General features: G+C 44.2%; 1 protein-coding gene across 1 annotated transcript; it reads right to left on the reverse strand.

The window, feature by feature from the left end:
- Positions 1 to 3806: 3806 nt before the first annotated feature.
- Positions 3807 to 19619, reverse strand: LOC122928957 (zinc finger protein OZF-like). Its single transcript, XM_044282309.1, has 2 exons — positions 19567 to 19619; positions 3807 to 5534 (listed from the first exon to the last, which is right to left on the reverse strand). The coding sequence occupies exon 2, from the start codon at positions 5500 to 5502 to the stop codon at positions 4297 to 4299; it is 1206 nt and encodes a 401-aa protein (XP_044138244.1). The 5' UTR covers positions 5503 to 5534; positions 19567 to 19619; the 3' UTR covers positions 3807 to 4296.
- Between the last annotated feature and the right edge of the window lie 1188 nt (positions 19620 to 20807).

Genomic DNA, 20807 nt, shown 5'->3' on the forward strand with positions numbered 1-20807 from the left:
TTTCCACTGGTCTAATGTCCATTCCTTGTGTTCTTTAGCCCAAACAAGTCTCTTCTGCTTGTTGCCTGTCCTTAGCAGTGGTTTCCTAGCAGATATCTACACTGAGAGGCTCTGATTCCCACAGTCTCCTCTTGACAGTTGTTTCTAAGCGATGTATCTGCTGCTAGAACTGTGGGTGGCATTGACCTGGTCTCTAATCTGAGCTGCTGTTAACCTGCGATTTCTGAGGCTGGTCTACCTAGATGAACTTATCCTCCAGCAAGCAGAGGTGACTCATTGGTTTTTTTTATTTCCTGGGGCGGTCCGTATGTGAGCCAGTTTCTTTGTAGCGCTTGATGGTGTTCTTGTGACTGCCACTTGGGGAAACTTTCAAAGTTTTCCCAATTTTTCGGACTGACTGACCTTAATTCTTAAAGTAATGATGGCCACTCGTTTTTTCTTTACTTAGCTGCTTTTTTATTGCCATACTACAAAATTCTAACCAGTCTATTCAGTAGGACCATCAGCTGTGTATCCACCTGACTTCTCCGCACGCAACTGATGGTGCAAGAAATCCCACTTATTAAACCTGACAGGGGCACACCTATGAAGTGAAGACCATTTCAGGTGACTACCTCTTGAAGCTCATCAAGAGAATGCCAGAGTGTGCAAAGCAAGTATCAAAGCAAAGGTGGCTACTTTGAAGAACCTAGAATTGGACATATTTTCAGTTGTTTCACACTTTTTGTTATGTATATAATTCCCACATGGGTTAATTCATAGTTTTGAATGCCTTCAGTGTGAATCTACAATTTTCATAGTCATGAAAATAAAGAAAACTCTTTGAATGAGAAAGTGTGTCCAAACTTTTGGTCTGTACTGTATCATGTGGTCACTGGATTCATGTTAGTCTTAGGCCTCTTGCACATGAACGTTGTGCATCTGTTCAGTGCATTGGGGACTCCAATTTGAGGTCCCCAATGCACAGGCAATGTCTGTGCGGCGGCCGGGATGGATTGAGACCCATCAAACTTAAATGGGTCCGTGATCCGTGCGGAGGCACGGACAGAAACACTATGGAAGCACTCCGTAGTGTTTCCGTGGGTTTCCGATCTGTGCTTCCGTTCCATATCTCCGTGATTGCGGACCCATTAAAGTGAATGAGTACGCATCCCTGATGCAGAGTTCACACAGGTCGGTGCAAGAGGCCTTATTCATGAGTAAAAGATGTGGGCACCACAAGCGATCCAGGCCACCAATATATCACCTAGTTCCAGCATCTAGATAGGTTTACCAGTAATGTACATAGGGGGTGTTAGTGACAAGAAGATTCCTCTCATGTGTGTACTGTTTTCCAGGAAGTATATATCTCATCCAGGAGAGGAACCCAGGAGGAACGAGTATCACTATCAAAGATGGTGGCCTGGATGTTTGGAATAATGGGCGGGTTGGTGGTGGGATCTAATCATTCCCTTCCTGGCCAGTACAGTTTTTCTGTAACACAGTCCAGCTCATTACTGGGCTAGTACCCCCTCAGTGACCAGCTTGTTTTGGGCCTTAGTGCATTGCATTTTAATTGCAATGCTATTCTGACACTGACCAGCGGGCTGCGCAAATGAGGCGCAGCCTGCTGGAAATTATTCAAGGGTGGTCTGGGGTCTACATCAGACCCCAGGCAGCCTTCACACACATTGGCACCCTGCGATTGCATTTGCGAGGTGTCGATGGGAGACCGCTCCCTCTGTCAGCACTTTACATGCAGCGGGCGCCATTGCCCGCAGCATGTGAGGTGTTAAACAGCCCAGATCGGCAACTCCTGCCAGTCCAGGCTGTTAGAGCAGTCTCATGTGAGAGCCGGGTTCCTGCTCCCCGGGGGACCAGTGCAGCGCTTAGATTGGGCTGACATAAAAAAGCGGCAGCCCAGCCTAAGCACCCTTAGTGAAGGGGTTAATTGCAATGCTATTCTGACATTGACCAGCAGGCTGTGCCAGAGAGGCACAGCCTGCTGGAAATTACTCAAGGCTGGTATGGGGCAGGTGGTGGGGTCTAATCATTCCCTTGCTGGCCAGTACAGTTTCTCTGTAACACAGTCCAGCAAATGATGCGCAGCCTGCTGGAAATTACTCAAGGATGGTCTGGGGCCTGAGAGCCGAGTCCCTGCTTCCCGGGAGACCCCTGCAGCGCTTAGACTGGGCTGACCTATAAAAGCGGCAGCCCAGCCTAAGGCCCCTTAGTGACCGCCGTATGGGTGGTCACTAAGGGGTTAAGTTGTGCACTAAAGGAAGAAAGCCATCTGAGGAGACAGAACCTGTCTGGATAGACTGTTACTGGGATTGCTAGCCTTAAAGTGGGCATTTGCTTTTGGTGTGAAGTAATACACATTAATGTGATTTATTTGAGTGGTTGGTAATACGTCACTTATATAGTCTGGGAAGCTTATGTTTAGTTAGCGCTCAGCAGAGCAGTGGTTAATTAGTATTTTGGACCTAAATCTAAAGGCTGTATATTTGTAGGACCAATGGATGTCACAGCACTAGTAGAAAGTATAATACAGGTGAAACTGGAAAAATTTGAATACCGTGCAAAAGTTCATTTATTTCAGTAATGCAAATTTCAATTAGAATATTGTGAAAAGGTTGAATATTCTCGGCTCAAAATGCCACACTCTAGTCAGCTAATTAATCCATACCCCCTGAGCAAAGGGGACCTAAGATTGTGACTTTGGGGTTTCATAAGCTGTAAGCCATAATCGTCCAAATTATAACAAATAAAGGCTTGAAATATCTCGCTCTGCCTGTAATGAGTCTCATATATTAGTTTCACCTTTTAAGCTGCATTACTGAAAAAAATGAACTTTGCGCGATATTGTAATTTTTCGAGTTTCACCTGTATGAACCAAAACAAAAATCTCTGAAACCACGGCGCATACAAAAATAACGTTAAAGTGAAGTGTCTTTTATTTCATGCTCTGGGTATAATACTTATAGAGCCGACCCTAGTGGTTTGGTCCATCAAGACAAACATATATAAGACATAGATAAAGTGAACAATGGTGATGCTGTCGTGGCACTTGTACAATACTTTTTTTTTTATCTTTAAGGAGGTTGTTCACCCCTGGTGGCCTTTCTGGCAGAACCCCCACCGTAGTTAGACTTGCAGAGGTCTGATCTACTTACCTGATCCCTGCCGCTGGGTTTCGGCTCCTTCACAGATCATGGGTCTCTCCGTGTGAACATGACTGGCCACAGCGGTGACGTGTCATCCATGCCTCATGTCACTGGGTCATGTGACATATGGGTGACACTTTGCTGCGGCCATGTGACCCATGTCAAACAAGTGGAGACCAGAGATGCGGTGGAGTGGGGAACAAAGAAGCCAAGAGCCATTTGTGAGGATCAGGGAAATAGAATCCCTTGTGTAGGTCAAGCCTCACTGGGGGTTCGGCCTAAAAGGACCACAGGGGTGAACAATCCCTTTAAAGGGAACCTGTCACGTTGAACACAGTGTTTGAGCTGCAGGCGGCATGTTACACAGCGGGAGAAGCTGAGCAAATTGATATTTCGTTTTATGGGAAAAGATTCAGTAAAACTTGTATTTCATTCATTTAAATTCCTGCTCATTCTGAACTTTGACGTCAAGAAGGAGGTTCTATCAGTGACTGACAGCTATCTCTGTATGTGTAGTCATGGAGGGAAGGCTGTCAATCACTGATAGGACTGCCTCCTTGACATCAAAGTTCAGAGTGAGCAGGAAGTTAAATGTATAAAATCCAAGTTATACCTCTATCTTTTCCCATAAATTTTAGATCAATCAGCTCAGCTCCTCCTGCTCTATAACAAGCTGTCTGCAGCTCGACACCATGTTCACAAGTTCCTTTTTAAGACTATTTGAATCATGATCAAGTACTGTATTAATATGTCCACATACATTATAAAACAATTACATGGGGTGTCGTTACTTCTCCCCATGTCACTCTGGATTCACCCACAGTGTGGGTGGAGGTGTGAATACAGAGATAAGAAGCAAGATTCATGAGGACAATTCATCTTCACTGCTCTGGAAGTAAACAAGGCTCTTCTTCCCTTCCCTATATCCCCAATACTTTTCCTCCATGGACCTGGTCACAGTGACCTTAAGGAAATATAATTTGGTTATCTAGGAGATCTGGGATAGTTACACCCCAAAATAAACCTTCTTATTGACCCTTTAAGGTCAATGAATAACCCAATTTTCTAAAAATATGTGAAAATGGTTTCACATATGAATTATCTGATTTCTACTAAGATCTAATTTTTGTATAAAACTTTTCAAACATTCTCAACATGAATATGGCTTCTCTGCTCTGTGACTTCTTTCATGCCTAACAAGATTTGATTTATCTGAAAAGCATTTCCCACATTCTGAACATGAATATGGCTTTTCTCCCGTGTGTCGTCTCTCATGAGTAACAAGATATGATTTCTCTGTAAAACATTTCCCACATTCTAAACATGAATACGGCTTCTCTCCTGAGTGACTTCTCTCATGTGTAATAAGAGCTGATTTAACTGTGAAAGATTTCCCACATTCTGAACACGAATATGGCTTTTCTTTTGTGTGTCGTCTCTCGTGTGTAACAAGATTAGATTTCTGTGTAAAACATTTTCCACATTCTGAACATGAATACGGTTTCTCTCCTGTGTGAATTCTCTCATGTGTAACAAGACTTGATTTGACTGTGAAACATTTTCCACATTCTGAACATGAATAAGGCTTCTCACTTGTGTGACCTCTCTTATGTGTATCAAGATGTGATTTATATGTAAAACATTTCCCACATTCTGAACATGAATACGGTTTCTCTCCTGTGTGACTTCTCTCATGTGTATCAAGATTTGATTTATATGTAAAACATTTCCCACATTCTAAACATGAATATGGTTTCTCTCCTGTGTGACTTCTCTCATGTGTAATAAGAGCTGATTTCTGTGTAAAACATTTCCCACATTCTGAACATGAATACGGCTTCTCTCCTGTGTGTCGTCTCGCATGTGTAACAAGTTCTGATTTTTGTGTAAAGCATTTCCCACATTCTGAACATGAATACCGTTTCTCTCCTGTGTGAAATTTCTGATGTGTAACAAGATTTGATTTAACTGTAAAACATTTCCCACATTCTGAACATGAATATGGCTTCTCTCCTGTGTGAATTCTCTCATGTGTAACAAGATATGATTTATATGTAAAACATTTCCCACATACTGAACATTGATATGCTTTCTCTCCTGCGTGAATTCTTCTTTGTGTGGGAAAACCTGAGCTTTTTGTGAACTCTTTACCACAATGAAATCTTTCACTTTCTTTCAGATTTGTATGTGTGGTAATATTGTGTGATTGGTCAGGAGAAGGTTCCTCATGATTAAGGGGATTATATAATAGATCTGCACTGTAAAGTCCTGGATATACATTAACGGTAATGAGGTTTTCCCTTGCAGAGCGCTGCATGATGTCTTCATCTTCAGCTTTATAATTTAACGACAACATGAACTTTCCCTCAGAATTCTTGCCGGAATTTTCTGTGAAGATAACAAATTTGAATATGTGTTTTTTATTTCAAACCATAAAGAATAGAAACATATGACATACCTATGAGGCTGAAAGAGGATCCATCAGGAAGCATAGATATAAGCCATTCATTCTGAATCCACTTCTGGCTTTGGCTAAAAAACTGCATGTGTGATTTCAGCCTTAAAAAGCTTTCTATAATTTTCTGATGAAGTCTAGGATTCTGATTTACATCCAGTCATGCCTTTTATTACATACAGAAAATCAAGCAAATATTGTAAAATCCTCACCATGTCCGAGAACCAGTCCTGTACTATGCCAACTATTTCACATAAAAGAATCCGTCACCACATTGCTCACATTCATTATAAAGTAATGGCTTTGTAATGAGAAAGCAGCATTTTCCATGTGGAATTACAGCCTCTAATTCCATGTGCTGCATCTGTAGCAGCAGGGGAGGAGACACATGGAAAGGTGCTTGCCAGTTAAGACATAGTTGGGCAGAGACTGAGTATAGCTCAGAAGTACAAGATTCATCATGCCCACTCCCACTGTCTAGCCTTTATTATTAACTTTCTGACATGGAATGTAAAAAGTAAGTACACCGGCCTCTTCAGGTCTAAGTGATCTATTTAATAATACGTGCAGTTTGTATAGTGAAATCTAGGGACAGATCCTCTTTAATATCGTTATGGACCGTCTGATCATGGCCACCGGCTACATTTAACGGGATAATGCACCATGAGGTGAAGCGCACGTCATAGGCTGAATTCACGGACATGACAATGCTATCTGTGAGGCCTATTGGCCGCACAGTCACCAGATCTCAGGTTTATAGACATCTGTAGGATGTAGTGGAATAGACAGAGTGAGGCCATCAATCAGAACCTGTAATAAAGGTCTCCAGCACCTTGTTGGGTCCATTACTCTAAGAATTCAGGATGTTCTAAGGGAAAGGAGGGTCCTATCAAGAATTAAGAAGGTGAAGCTAATGAAGTGTCCTGTGAGTGCAGGGAATCATCACTGAGACGTCTGTGTCTGTACAAAAATCACATGTGACATCGGAGCTTCCTGATAATCATGGATCTGAAGACTGGAGTCCACCGAAAGGAAGACAAAAACACCACAACCAAACATCTTTAACCACTTCCCGCACCATGTTGTAAATGTATATCATGGCAAGTAGTACATTCCTGCACCGTGTTGCATATCTGTGGTATAACAATAGCGCCTGCTCAGGAACTCAGCCGCCGCTATCAGCAGTGGGTGTCACCTGTAACATGCATCTAACAACCTTCTGCAACGGCCAAGATTGATGCTAATCAGTAATGACAGCTGCATCTGAGTGGTTTATGGATAGAGGGGGCTACCTCTCTACCCCATCAGGCCTCCCGCGACACGATCACAGAGTCCTGATCGTTGCTATTGCCAGATACACTGGCACAATACACTGCAATAGAAAACACTGCAGTGTATTGTGCCAGCGGTCCAACTGTTGTAAATGTCCTCGAGTAGAACCTAAAAAAAGTGAGAAAACAAAATAATAAAAATTTCAAGTAAAAATAAAGGCTTTTTATTTATAATTGGTAACGAAATGAATAACTGGAAGCTATTAAAAGATCGGGGGGGGGGGGCAGAGTCTGATCGCTGAGCACGACGCACATGCTGGCATGAGCTCTGCAAGAGGCTTGGTGGAAGCGAGCCTTATAAGCTACGTTAATCCCCGCAAGATGGGGAAAACTAACAAAGAAAGATCCAGAGACACCCCTGGAATACAGAGATCTCATCCTGGCCAGGGAGACATGGAGAAATTTCTCAGGCGAGGAACTTCAGCAGCGAGACCCGGATCCAAGATGGCGCTGGACGATACAGCCACACTGCACACAGAGCAGATTGAATACTCTGCTGACTCTGAAGGCGGCAGAGAGAGCGATGCTGAATTGCTTCACACCCAGGAAAACCTCCCGGTGTCCAGAGCATTCATAAAAGAGGATCTAGGATGGCTCCGCTGAGACAAGATCTACAAGATATGAAGAATGATCTTAAGCAGGTTGGTGAACAGGTGGAAGTACTGGTAGCGGTACAAGAGGGGATTGTAACATTCAATACAGCGGTCTCCCACAGCCTTGACCACACTCAAGCCCATCTGAACCTCCTATATAACTTAGTGGAAGAACAAGACAATCGAGGCAGGAGAAATAATCTGCGTATCAAAGGTTTACCTGAGTCCATATCCACGGACTCTCTAACAACGTCACTGTTGGAACTTTTTAAAATTCTGCTGGGTCCAGAGGCGCAAGAAGACCTCATCATGGACCGTGCTCATAGAGCACTGCGTCCACCACCTAAACCGCCTACAGATGTTAGCTTTCAAAGAAAAATTAATTAGAGCAGCGCGTGACAAACACCCACTTTCCTGTTTTGGGGCCCACCATCTCCTTGTTCCAGGACCTGTCGCCTATAACCCTGCAAAAACGCTGGGAACTTAAACCCCTTTTAGAAGTGCTCAGACAAAAGGAACTCAACTATCGATGGCTCCATCCATTCGGATTGCTAATCAACACTCCCGGGCACAGGATAGTGATAAGATTTCCTGCTGACTTAACACAAGTCTATAACGTCTTAGAGATTGCACCACTGGATATATCAGACTGGACTATTGTGAAGACCCTCACAGATCTTCCAGCCATACCTGTGATCCCTACATGGACATCCACCACCACATCCAAACTGCAGCTTCAGAAGAGGAAGGCGATGAAGATGACCCTGAGAAGACTGCACACAGAACCAGAGTGACTGTTAAGATTAGTTTTTGACAAGTTCATTATCCAGGATATAGTTCATCTTTTTCTGTTAAGTTGAGGTCTATCCTTATCTAAGCAAGCTCACTGTGTGGGAACAGAGCTAATGAGATGCTTGAGAGAGGTTTTCCTCTCTCTCCTTCTCTCCCTCACTGAGTGGTTTACTGGAGATTACTGTAGGCCACTAAATTCCAGATTAATAGCCCATAGGGCCAACAATAATGTTATATATATATACCTATAACAGTTTTATAGACACATTCCAATATGTTTACACTGTTAATGGAGAACGTGGCCCTAAGATCTTACGATATTTACCCCATCTACTGTCTATAGGCTTGCTTCCACTTGTAAGCCTTGTTACAGTTCAAACCTAACCCCCACTTTAGATATCTATAGATATCTAGCTCTTTCCCCTAAGAACTAGGACAATGTTGCCTGTCTTTTATGAGAACAATATAGTTAATAAGATTACTCAAATGTTATACTGTATGGTAACTTTTATGCTTATTTCTCCTTCCCTATTTTTTCTGTTTACCCTAAACTTTGAACAGAGTGTTATCCGACCTAGAAAAGACTATCTAACAACTGGTGTTCATCCCGGTCCTCCATGGCTACGGTAAAGATTTGTTCATTTAATGTGAGAGGGTTGAATGCACCTTCCAAAAGGAGCCAAATATGTCAGCAACTGCGCAAACAAAAAGTGTATGTAGCATTGCTACAAGAAACCCACTTCAAAGAGGTTTACGTACCGCGTATGAACCACATGCAACACAATCAATGGTTCCACAGTACATCATCTTCAAATGCATCTAGAGGGGTATCTATTGCTCTGCATAAAAACTTCACGCTGGAGGTGCGTTCTACCTTTATAAATCCCGGAGGCAGATATATCTTCATAAAAGGGACTCTGGGAATTCAGATGTATACTTTTGGGAACATTTACACCCCAAACACTTCACAACAAATCTGCATATGTGAAACCCTACGTAAATTACAAGACTTTGCTGAGGAAGTGAGGATATTGGGTGGAGACCTTAAAGGGAACCCGTCACCGGTATTTTGGGCAAAGAGCTGAGGACATGGGTTGCTAGATGGCCACTAGCACATCCGCAATACCCAGTCCCCATAGCTCTGTGTGTTTTTATTGTGGAAAAAAGACGATTTGATACATATGCAAATTACCCTGAGATGAGTCCTGTCCCTGACTCATCTCATGTACAGGACTCATCTCAGGTTAATTTGCATATGTATCAAATTGTTTTTTTTCTGCAATAAAGGCACACAGAGCTATGGGGACTGGGTATTGCGGATGTGCTAGCGGCCATCTAGCAACCCATGTCATCAGCTCAATACCCCAAATCCCGGTGACAGGGTTCCTTTAACTTAAATCCTAAATTGGATTCATCAACTGAGGCCTCCACTATTTCCCACTCAGCTCTGAATCAAGTTCTCAAGTCTAGCAGATGTGTGGAGGAACCTACACCCCACAAGCAAAGACTTTACTTTCTATTCAGTAGCTCACCGATCTTATCAACGATTGGACTACCTCTTCCTGCCATACTATTTATTGACTTCTTGCAAAGGGGCCAACATTGATAGTCTCCTGCTCTAAAACCATGCTCCAATGTTTATAGACTTCGCACCTAAGCAATTCCCAAAGCCCATGAGTAATTGGAGATTAAATGAGACACTTCTAGATAATCCAGAACACGTGCATAAACTGTCAGATATATTGGATGACTATTTCAAAACCAATTCTACATCAGGAGTAGCCCCTGGATAGGTATGGGAGGCCCACAAGGCTGTTCTCAGAGGTCATTTGATTTCACTAGGGACATATATTAAAAAGGAAAGAGAACAAAAAGTCGCAGTGTCACGGAAGGTGTACAGGAAACAAGACAACACAAAATGAATATACGACTCACTGGATCCAAAACTAAGGAACAAAAAGGGAGACCCCTGCATCAGACCTGGCACTCTCCCTGTCTGCTCAGCCTATGCAAAAATCCCAATGGTAGATGATCGCATATCCTCGTACCTCGACTGTATAACACCTGAACACCCTATAATAGTGAGGGGACACGACCACCGGCTCCCTACACTAGATACGGAGGGAGTCAGGGTCACCTGGGATCCAGCAAACAGAAAAACACAAATGAATGCACAACACTTACTTGTAGAAGACTGGGAAGTAGGATCAGCATGCACACACTCCAGGAAGTAATATAAACCGCAAACTGATGCACTATGGGGAGGAATTTAAACGGATGCAATCAGTACAACTACATGACAGCTGAGAGAGGCTAACGAGATGAGGAACTGAAACCAAAACAAAGGAAGCTCAAGGAGGAGGTTCTGAAAGGGATCTGTCAGAGCTTCTCAGATGTCTGGTGGTGACACGCAGACCTTTATAAACAAATCCAGACACTAGAATCTACCCATAAAAGACACCTTTCAGATGCGACACTGGAACAACTGAATCATTTAAGATCCTCCCTTAAAAATATCTTAAAACACACGAACAGCTAAACTTTATCTTTCGGCAAAATTTAAATACTACGCACACGGGGACAAAGCTTCCAAATATATACATGGGATTAAAACTGCATCCTCCTCACTTCTCCCGACTACGGAAGAGATAGCTATTCGCTTTTATGAGAACCTTTATAATATAAAAGACAATCCACCCCTCAAACCGCTGACATAGACAGAGTTCAATAGATAGACACGTGGCTCTCCACTTTGGATCTGACCTCTCTCTCTCTCCGGGGAGCAGGTAATGTCTTTACTTCGACCTTTCACACTGCAAGAAATTGATTTGGTGCTGAAATCCTCCCCCTTACACAAGAGCCCAGGCCCAGACGGCCTACCCATGATATACTACCGTACTTTTCGATCTACATTGATTTCCCGATTCTTGGACCTATGCAACAAGGTGTTGGAGGGAGACAGCTTGCCTAACCAGATGTTTATGGCCCACATTACTATTATACCCAAAGAAGGGAAGGACGCTACGGTCTGTGCCAGTTACAGACCCATTTCACTTTTGAACACGGATTTAAAAATGCTCACCAAAATGATAGCATTGAGATTCAAACATCTTAATAAACAGTGAACAAGCGGGCTTTTTTGGGGGAAGAGAGAGTAGAATGAACACCACATGTATATTACATATCATCAACCAGGCCTCTCGGCGTTCTGTGCCTTTAGTGTTGCTGGGCACAGACGCCGAAAAGGCGTTTGATCGTATAGACTGGGTCTTTCTGCAAAAAGCGCTACACAGGTTTGGGATCCCGGATAAGTTTATTTCCACTATTATGGCAATGTACGAAAATCCTTCCGCCACAGTCATGATAAACGGTACTTTTTCACCTTCTTTTAATATAAAAAATGGAACTCGACAGGGATGCCCCCTCTGCCCACGGCTCTTTGTCCTGACAGTAGAATGCTTTTTTCAAGCTATCAGACAAGATGACAGGATACGAGGAATGGAAATCTCTGGAGTGCACCATTAATTAGCAGCCTTTGCAGATGACCTATTAGTGACCATTACTAAACACGAGAGCTCCTTTCCAGCGATCCAATCAATATTCAAGTTCTTTCCAACTTTTTAATCAATCCATCTAAATCACAGGTATTGAATGTGACATTGAGTCTCCAGAAACAAAAAAGCCTGGAACTCATAACCCCATATCAATGGTCTATAGATTCCATGAAATTCCTGGGTATACATATTACCTCAGACCCCTCAAAACTTTACGATGTAAATTGACGGGAAGTACAATAAAATATTAAAAAACTACTAGACTCATGGGACCTCCCCTGTAAATCATGGTTTGGCAGGCGTTCACTGATTAAAACAAAAGTCGCCCCCAAAAGATATTGTATTACTTACAAACCCTTCATATACCCCTACCACACATCTTCTTCACACAATTACACTACATTCTCTCCAAAAACAAAACCCAGACTCAAACGCTCATATCTCATTCAACCAACGAGACAGGGAGGGATGGGAATCCCAGATTTCCAAATACTTTACAGGGCTATCCAAGGTATGAGGTGTTTGGAATGGCTACGACCACATAAAGACCGATTGGACAAAAAACACTCAATCACAAATTCCCTTGAGGACCCCGTTATTGGAGGAGAAAAATATTAAAAGCTGATATTCATAGTCCAATAACAAAAACCACGATTAAAATATGGAAATCCAGTCTGGCACCCACACTACTCTCAGTACTCCCCTGTCTCCTTTGATACAGATTAGAGAAATCCTTTGGGACTCATCTGTTAATTTTAGACACACTCACAGACTCCGTTCGGAATAACAGGACCCCTTTGATCGATTCCCAAGGAGGATTAAAAGAAGACTGGATTCTCACAACCAAATCCCACTAATGTCCCTTTTCCACCGATTACACATCAAACACTATTTGAATACTTTTCTCCCAGCTTCTGGGAATGATCCCACTGCCTTTGAAAGAGAGACCCGGATTTTCAATAAACCTTCCAAGAAAATTACAAAGATATATTCTTGCTTGAAAGCTCAAGTCAGGCCGGGATACATAAAATACATAAAAGAATGGGAGAAAGACTTACTCAGAGATCCCGACACTAATAGCTTACAGAAGTGCCTCTCGCTCACTCCATGTGTCCGATTGCAGGAGAAGTATTATAAAGTTCTCACACGCTAGTACTATACCCGAGGTTATACACAATATGTATCCAGAGGTCAGCCAGGTGTGTTGGCGTTGTAAGATGGAATCAGGTTCCTTTTTGCAAATCTGGTGGAACTGCCACAAAATTCTCCCTTTTTGGGCCGAGATCTGCAAAATACTCTCTCAGGTTTGTGGAGTAAAGGTTATACCTTCTCCGCGGTTATGCCTTCTCAACTTACTAGACGAAATCCAAGGCCCGAACTGTAACTCAGCATTGTTAACACAACTACTGGCAGCTGCAAGGATTCTTATTGCTTCAAAATGGCGGCAAGATTCTGCCCCTCAAATAAATGTCTGGGTAAAGAAATGCGATGATATTTATAGGATGGGACAGTTGGCTGCATGGGAGACCGGAAGAACACTCACGTTTACTAATACATGGAAGACTTGGAGTGAGTTTTAAGGTTTTCCCCTGATCAACCCTACTTTTAAATAATGGAAGGAAGACACTCTACTACTACTAATATCTTCCTCTCCCACCCCCTTTTTTTTTGTATTCCCATGTTTTACTATTTGTACATGTTCTTGAATATTATGCAACCTTCAGATATGTATCCATGCTAAATGCTGACTTGACAGAAAAATAAAAAAAAACTATTATGGGCCCTAGATATGGTGATGTAAAAAAGTGATGTGCAAAGTGATTTTATGATGCAAAAGCAGTAAAACATGACATAAATATACATACTTTTATCTCCTTAATTGAATCAACTGCACAATAAAGTTATCGTTATATGTACCGCATGGTGAACCCCATAATAAAAATAAAAAAGCAAGCCCCCACAGTGGAAAAATAAAATGTTATGGATGTAAGCTGTGACGAATACCACCCCTCGTGCCCGCTTGACGTCGCCTACGTCGAGCTCACGAGACACGGTATGGTCACGGGTTACCAAAAATGTGACGTTATGCCCTCCAGAGGAGCAGGTAAGGTCAGCTTGGTTCAGTTTTCACAGACACCTCCTGTCCACGGGGGCACAGAGAGGCAACAAGCTGAGAGAGCCTGGTCACTGCCGCAGTGATAACTGTGCTGTCTCAACCCGGGTATCTGCCACCAGCTTCTCGTTTGATATAAGCCCGGTCTGCTAACGGGATTATATAGGGTGAGAAACCAACCCGTGGTAGCTTATAACTACGCCGAAACACGGACGTGGGGATTCGTGATCGAGATACAAGATAGCACAAGATTAAATTATATATTTAATCGCCTTAAGGGCACACTAGATATAACGCAATATACACAGAGAATATATACAGTGGTCTGAGGTTACAGATACGGGTTATATGGGTACAACAGGGTTAGGCCTAGTTCACACGAACGTGTGTGACCCGTGCCCGTGCTGAGGCCTGCAAATTGCGGGGCGCAATGCACGATCGCCGGCAGTGAGTCAGCCGCATCGAATTGCGGACCCATTTCGTTTAATGGGTCCGCGATCCGCCAGTCCTATCTTTTTGTGGAACGGAAGTACGGGACGCAACCCCACGGAAGCACTCCGTAGTGCTTCTGAAGGGTCCCGTTCCGTGCGGCCGTTCCACAATTCTAGATTTGCGGACCCATTGAAGTGAATGAGTCCGCGGAACTGTGGCCGTGTATTACGGCCCGCAATTTGGGGGCTGCAATACGGCCACGGGTCACACATGTTCGTGTGAACTCGGCCTTAAGCAGAGTAAAAGTCAGTTACCGGGTAAGATGAGAGTTCCTTTCGGTTGTGGTGTGTTCTTTGCTGTAGTCACATGAAGGGCAGTGAGCTCAGCTAGTTCCTGGGTCCCTCTAAACACATTACACAATGAGACCCTTCTTCAGAGAAAGACACGCCCGCTTGCTGGCACAAGCCTTTTAACCTGTAGCTGGCCCCTCCCCTCCCAGCCTTTGAGAGGGGTCCACTCCTCCTCTTCTGGGCTGGCAGCAAATGACCCACAAAACCCTTTAGGGTTCATAGCTCCAGACCAGAGGGTCACAGGGAGATGGTTCTGGGACCAACGGATCCGCCTGGCTTCCGACTACAACTAGAGTCAAAACATGGTACCGTTAGTTGGTTTCTGAGGGGAGATATGTATATCTTCCTTCCCTGGCATCCCACTATCAAACCAAAAACATGGGCACGTTCCTCGTGGCCACCGGGACACAAATATGTATCTGGTTTGCGCCTGCGATGGCCGGGCAATTCATAATTCCTTATGAAATGTAGGGGCCAACATGTCTGGGAGGTAGCATTGATCCTGGGCAAGAGCTGAGACCCCCTGCTGGGGGTTTTCCTGCAGATTTGGTTGCCTCCAAACTGGCTGGTTGAGGTGTGACATTATCCACCTGGGGCCTTCTTGAAGCCTGGACCCCTGGGGCTTTCACCCTTCCTAGCTGACAATCAGATGGCTGGGGGGTGGGAACATATTTTGCATGTACACTGACTGTGTACAAGCCAAAAGGTGAATCCATTGATAATCAGGGCTGCCAGTAAATAATAATCCATATTCCTGACATAAGCATATGCAGGTTTTTTATTAAAAACTGATTGTATAATGCACAGTAAATCATGAAAATAATGTATAAATTCAGAATCAAAATAATTTTATCAACCTGCAGAATATAATTATAATTTCACTTATACCTCACAGTGAAACCCATTAAAAATAAAAACACAGACAACTGCAATTTTTGCCCAACTCACACAAAAACCACCCCTCACACGGCTCAGCCACATGGCACTCCTTCCCTTCTGAGCGGTGCAGTGTCCCCAAACAGCAGTTTATGACCACATTTGGGTGAAGAGGAAACATTTGACGCTAAAGCAACCTACTCTTAGACATTTTTTTTATTTAATTTTTTTGTGGTCAAATGGGGTCAAACCATCACTACACCCCTAGATGACTTCTTTGGTGCGGGGTGTAGTTTGAAAAACAGAATTATGTCTTGGGGTTTCAGAGGCATTTCAGGTTTGACAAGGTCACTCCAGTAAAATCTGTATTTCTAAAGCTAAGTGGTGCTCCTTCCCTGCTGAGCTCTGCTGTGTGCCCGAACAGCACATTACAACCACACACTCAGATGAAATGCTGTAACAATTTTGGGGGTCCTTTTTTACCTGTTAATGCTTGTAAAATTTTAAAATGTTGCACTAAAACTACATATTATCGTTAACATGTCAATTATTATTTTGATGCCTCAGTGCTTATAAATTCTATGATAAACTTGTGGTGTCAAAACGCTCACTGCATTCCTACATTAACTCCTTGAATGGGGCCTTTTTGGGGTGTTTCTTATGTTTTAGCAACTTAAGGCCTCTGCAAATAAAGAGATTGCACCTTAACGGTCCCACAATCCACAAGGGTTTGCTTTAATTCTGAAGTCGGTATTTGAGTAATTGTTCTGTTGTAGGAAAGGACCATGCGAGGTCCCAAAACAGTCTCCAGTGTGGAATGAATAGCATGTAAATAGGAGTGCAACTAGTGGACCATCGATATGGGCACACAATAGAGAGAAGATCAGGTAGTGGCATTACACACCTGAAGACCTAGGGCTTGGTGACACACAGACCATGAGACCTCTACAGAAGGGCTAGAGTGAGCCATGGTCCCTTTAGAGTGGTACGCCTCAGCTATAGACAAACTAATTCAGAAGAAGGTAGTGGATTTTGATGCTGAAAGACCGTTCCTGGGACCCTCAGGAATGACAAAGGAAGCTGTCTGAGAAAGAGAGATTCGGATCATAGGATCTGATGGGGAAGGGCAAAAAGAAGGCAGGAGGAGATCTTTGCTGAGATAAAACCCCATGACCTGTAGTAAAATGGAGGGAACTGGCCAGAGGACGACCTTGTCTTGATGAAGGACCAAGATGTGTGAGCGACTAGACAAGACCACCAACTCAGAAACCCTGTGGAAAGACGTGACGGCAACCAGGAAGGTCACCCACTAAGAAAGGAGACACAAGGAAATGTCCTGTAAAGATGGCTTTTCTCTTCTTTTCAGGAGTATTCAGATGAAGAAACCATTGTTTGGACAGTTGAACTCTCAGAGGTAGAGGTTCCCTGGAACTTGAGGCCTTGTCTGCAGAGACATACTCATTTTCCTGCAACTTTGCTCACACTAAAATGTCCAAATCAGTAACTGGAGGCAGACCCTGGTCTATCACCCTGATAACCTAGCTAGTAAACAGATTTTAACCAGGTACTTGCCACAATATTGCCACTGAGGTGACATAATACATGGAAAATTAATGTTTTTAACCATACACAGCATTTAACTTGGTAACTGAAAATTAACGATTTCAGCAGTAATTAACCCTTTTTTCTGTGCCCCACTGGGGTATTGCACTTGAGATCCAGAATAGGGTGATCGCCATTGCCAATAGGAAAGCCACAGAATCCTGTGCATGGCAAGTAGGCCATGTAGACTAGTAGTGAAAAGCGAGCCATTAGTCTGGCTGCTTCCACAGAAAATCTGTAGGGTAACATCTCCAGGTTCCTTTGGAGATTTGCCTATGAGGATACCACTGAGGAGACTGGAAGCCCATTCTGCGGTGTCCTTACTGCCCAAGTAGAAGCAAAGACGGGGTGGAAAGCTGCACCAATGGCTTCAAAGGAAGACTTAGAAAAGGACTCCAACTTTCTGTCTCTTAGGTCAGAGAATGTAGTTGCCATGGGTAGAGCGATATTGTCTAGTCAGGTGGCAAAACTGGAGAGTCTATGATGGGAGGTGAGGACCACTTTTTAACGAGATCCTCGGGAAATGGGTACAAGAGGTCCAGACGTTTTAGCAAAGCATCCATAAGGGGAGTTCTACTCTTTATACAGAAAGGAATCAAATATAAGTGGTTCGGAAAAACCTTTGGAGAGCACCTTGAGCGCCAAAATGAAAACCCTTCTTGGGCGGAATAGGATTTCAAGAGGGTATCAACAACTGCCAAAATCAGGCTGTCAATCATAGAGGAGATTTTGGATGACTGCTTATCGTCTAGAACATGCTCTGCATCAGAAACCTCATCTTCTGAGAGGACCTGTTCTCTAGAGGACGCATCAGATACAGATTCCCTCAGGGGAGAATGCAGACGGGCTTCTTCCCTGACTTCTGACATGGCAAAGAAGAGGTTAACTTGCTATGTTTGCAGGAAGTGTTGAGGATAGCTTGAGCGATCCTATCCAGTCTATAGTGGTGTCGCCCCAAGAACACAGAAGAGTAGCTGCAGAGTCCCTGTAAGATGCAGGCCGCCAAGAAAGATCACTGATGTCTACAAGTGAGGTGTGGAGAAGCTTAAAGGGAACCTGTCACCAGGATTTTGGGTATAGAGCTGAGGACATGGGTTGCTAGATGGCCGCTAGCACATCCGCAATACCCAGTCCCCATAGCTCTGTGTGCTTTTATTGTGTCAAAAAAACCGATTTGATACATATGCAAATTAACCTGAGATGAGTCCTGTCCCTGACTCATCTCACGTACAGGACTCATCTCAGGTTAATTTGCATATGTATCAAATCGGTTTTTTGACACAATAAAAGCACACAGAGCTATGGGGACTGGGTATTGCGGATGTGCTAGCGGCCATCTAGCAACCCATGTCCTCAGCTCTATACACAAAATACCGGTGACAGGTTCCCTTTAAGAGAAGAAGAGGTGGAGTCAGGCAGTAGGGAACGAATCAGTGCCAGGAAGGAGGCCCCGGCCTCTGCGAGGCTGCAGCTCCAGTGGTGGGAAGCTTCTGTCCTTCATGGTCCTGCTCCTCCTCCAGTGGCCCTGATGCTGCGTGTACTGTGGAAAGAGAGCAGCCGGCCACCAGAGCCTCACAAAAAGGAGTAATAAGCGGATGTCCTAGGGAGCCATCACCCGGGCAGCAGAGAATGGAGAAACATTTCTGCAAAACTTGGCAAGCAGATAGGTAGAGCTGGTGGGCGGAGGGGCTCCTCGTGGCAGCCGCTGTGCCCCATGGTCTGTCCTGTGTCCCCCAGTGACATGGACAGGAAATATATGCATTTGCTCCATTGTCTTCTGCTTTTTGTTCTTATGGTATCGGCTATGACGTGAGGAGGTTATTCTGCGGTCAGTACGAGAGCGGCGATGTCACGTTTATCATGTGTCACTACTTCGCATCGCCTTCTGACCGCCAGAACTTTCTTATGGTCTCGTCTACAGAGCTGTGGGAGACCGAGTCTTCTGCGGGGGGAGCTTTACTTTATTTTGGGGGACACACACTTTTTGGTCACTTTTTATTCAGTTTTTGGGAGAAGCAACGTGATAAACAACAGAGTCGGCTATCCCCGAGCCCTGTTATGGCCGGATGTGATATTCTGGGGTCTTTTAACTGGTCTCACTTTGAGTGTGTTTTTTAATAAAGTTATTGAGTTGCACTTTGACCCCACTGTGGGCGTTCTCTTCCCCTTCTGTTTGTATATTTCTGCCATATTGTGTCCGCCCTGTGTGTTTATTTCACCTGATGAGGCGTCTTAAAGGAGTTTTCTGGGACTTCGATATTAATGCCCTGAAGGCACCAAGGACAGAATCTGATATCACTGTCTCCATTCATGATTCCATACCTGTGGTGACATCTCCTGGAATGTCCTCCTCCACCTCACTCTTACACGGGGGATCGCCCATCATCCGCTCTTCTTCATCCTCCACTTTAATATCAGTCAGATCTTCCCCCTGATTTGTCATCTGTAACAATTCAGTACAATACAGCAGACAGGTGGGAAATCTAACAGATCCACAGAAGAGACCCCCACAATCTATGACCCCTCTATGACTGCAGGACCCCCCCTATATAGATGTGTATAGGGCTCAGCTCCATCTACCTGAGGGTTCTCTGGGAGCTTCTCCTCTGGACAGTCCTGGGAATACAGAGGACGGGGACATCTCTCTGGTGGATTTCCTTCTACGAGTCCATCTGTAAGAAACACAGTGACAGATTATTACGTGTGATGATGAGATGATGGGAGTAGTATCCAGATGACCAGTGAAGGTCTCCCCCTCCTCACATTGCAGATCGTCCATTACATCCGTCTCCTCTTCAGGTTCATCTTTAACGATAATCTTGATATCAATCAGATTTTCATCCTAAACGATAAGAGACATGAAGTAAGATGGACTTGGATACAGTCACTGTGCGGTCAGATCCTGGGGGTCAGTCTCCTCACACGTCTCAGGGAATCCAGCAGATGTGGGAGACGTGACCTTCTCTTCTTGCTGTTGGTCCCATCTCGATGGGGAGAAATGAAGGTTTTTATAATATGCTCATTAGCACCTTGGTGCAACAAGGGTGACATCATTGCACCCAGGTGCTCCTCTCACTCGTTTCTAGTCTGCACCCCAAAACTTTGTCAGGAACAAGCAGTGAAGACGTAACCGCGCCTGTCCTGAAGTCTCGCACCTGTGCGGTTCCGGCTGCAGTACAGTGAAGAAGGTCGCAGATACAGAACTCGGGACAGACGGGATTACATCTTCACTGCCTGGCCCTGTCATAGTGGGGGGGGGCATGGACTACAAGCGAGTGGGCGGAACCTCTGGCAATGGCACCGCCCTCATTGCACCAAGGGGCTAATCTGCATATTAGAAAAACGCTGATTTCTCCACATTGCGGCCACCGATCGAGATGGGACCAACAGCATCTGATTCAGCTGAGAAGAGCACGACTCCCACAGCAGCTGGACTGGCGAGAGGTAAGTGCTGACAGAGTCCTTTAACGCCATCTACCTGAGGATCCTCTGGGACCTTCTCCTCTGCACAGTCCTGGGAATACAGAGGACGGAGACATCTCTCTGGTGGATTTCTGGATCCA

The sequence above is a fragment of the Bufo gargarizans genome, chromosome 2 (genome assembly GCF_014858855.1).
Source record: "Bufo gargarizans isolate SCDJY-AF-19 chromosome 2, ASM1485885v1, whole genome shotgun sequence".
NCBI lineage: Eukaryota > Metazoa > Chordata > Amphibia > Anura > Bufonidae > Bufo > Bufo gargarizans.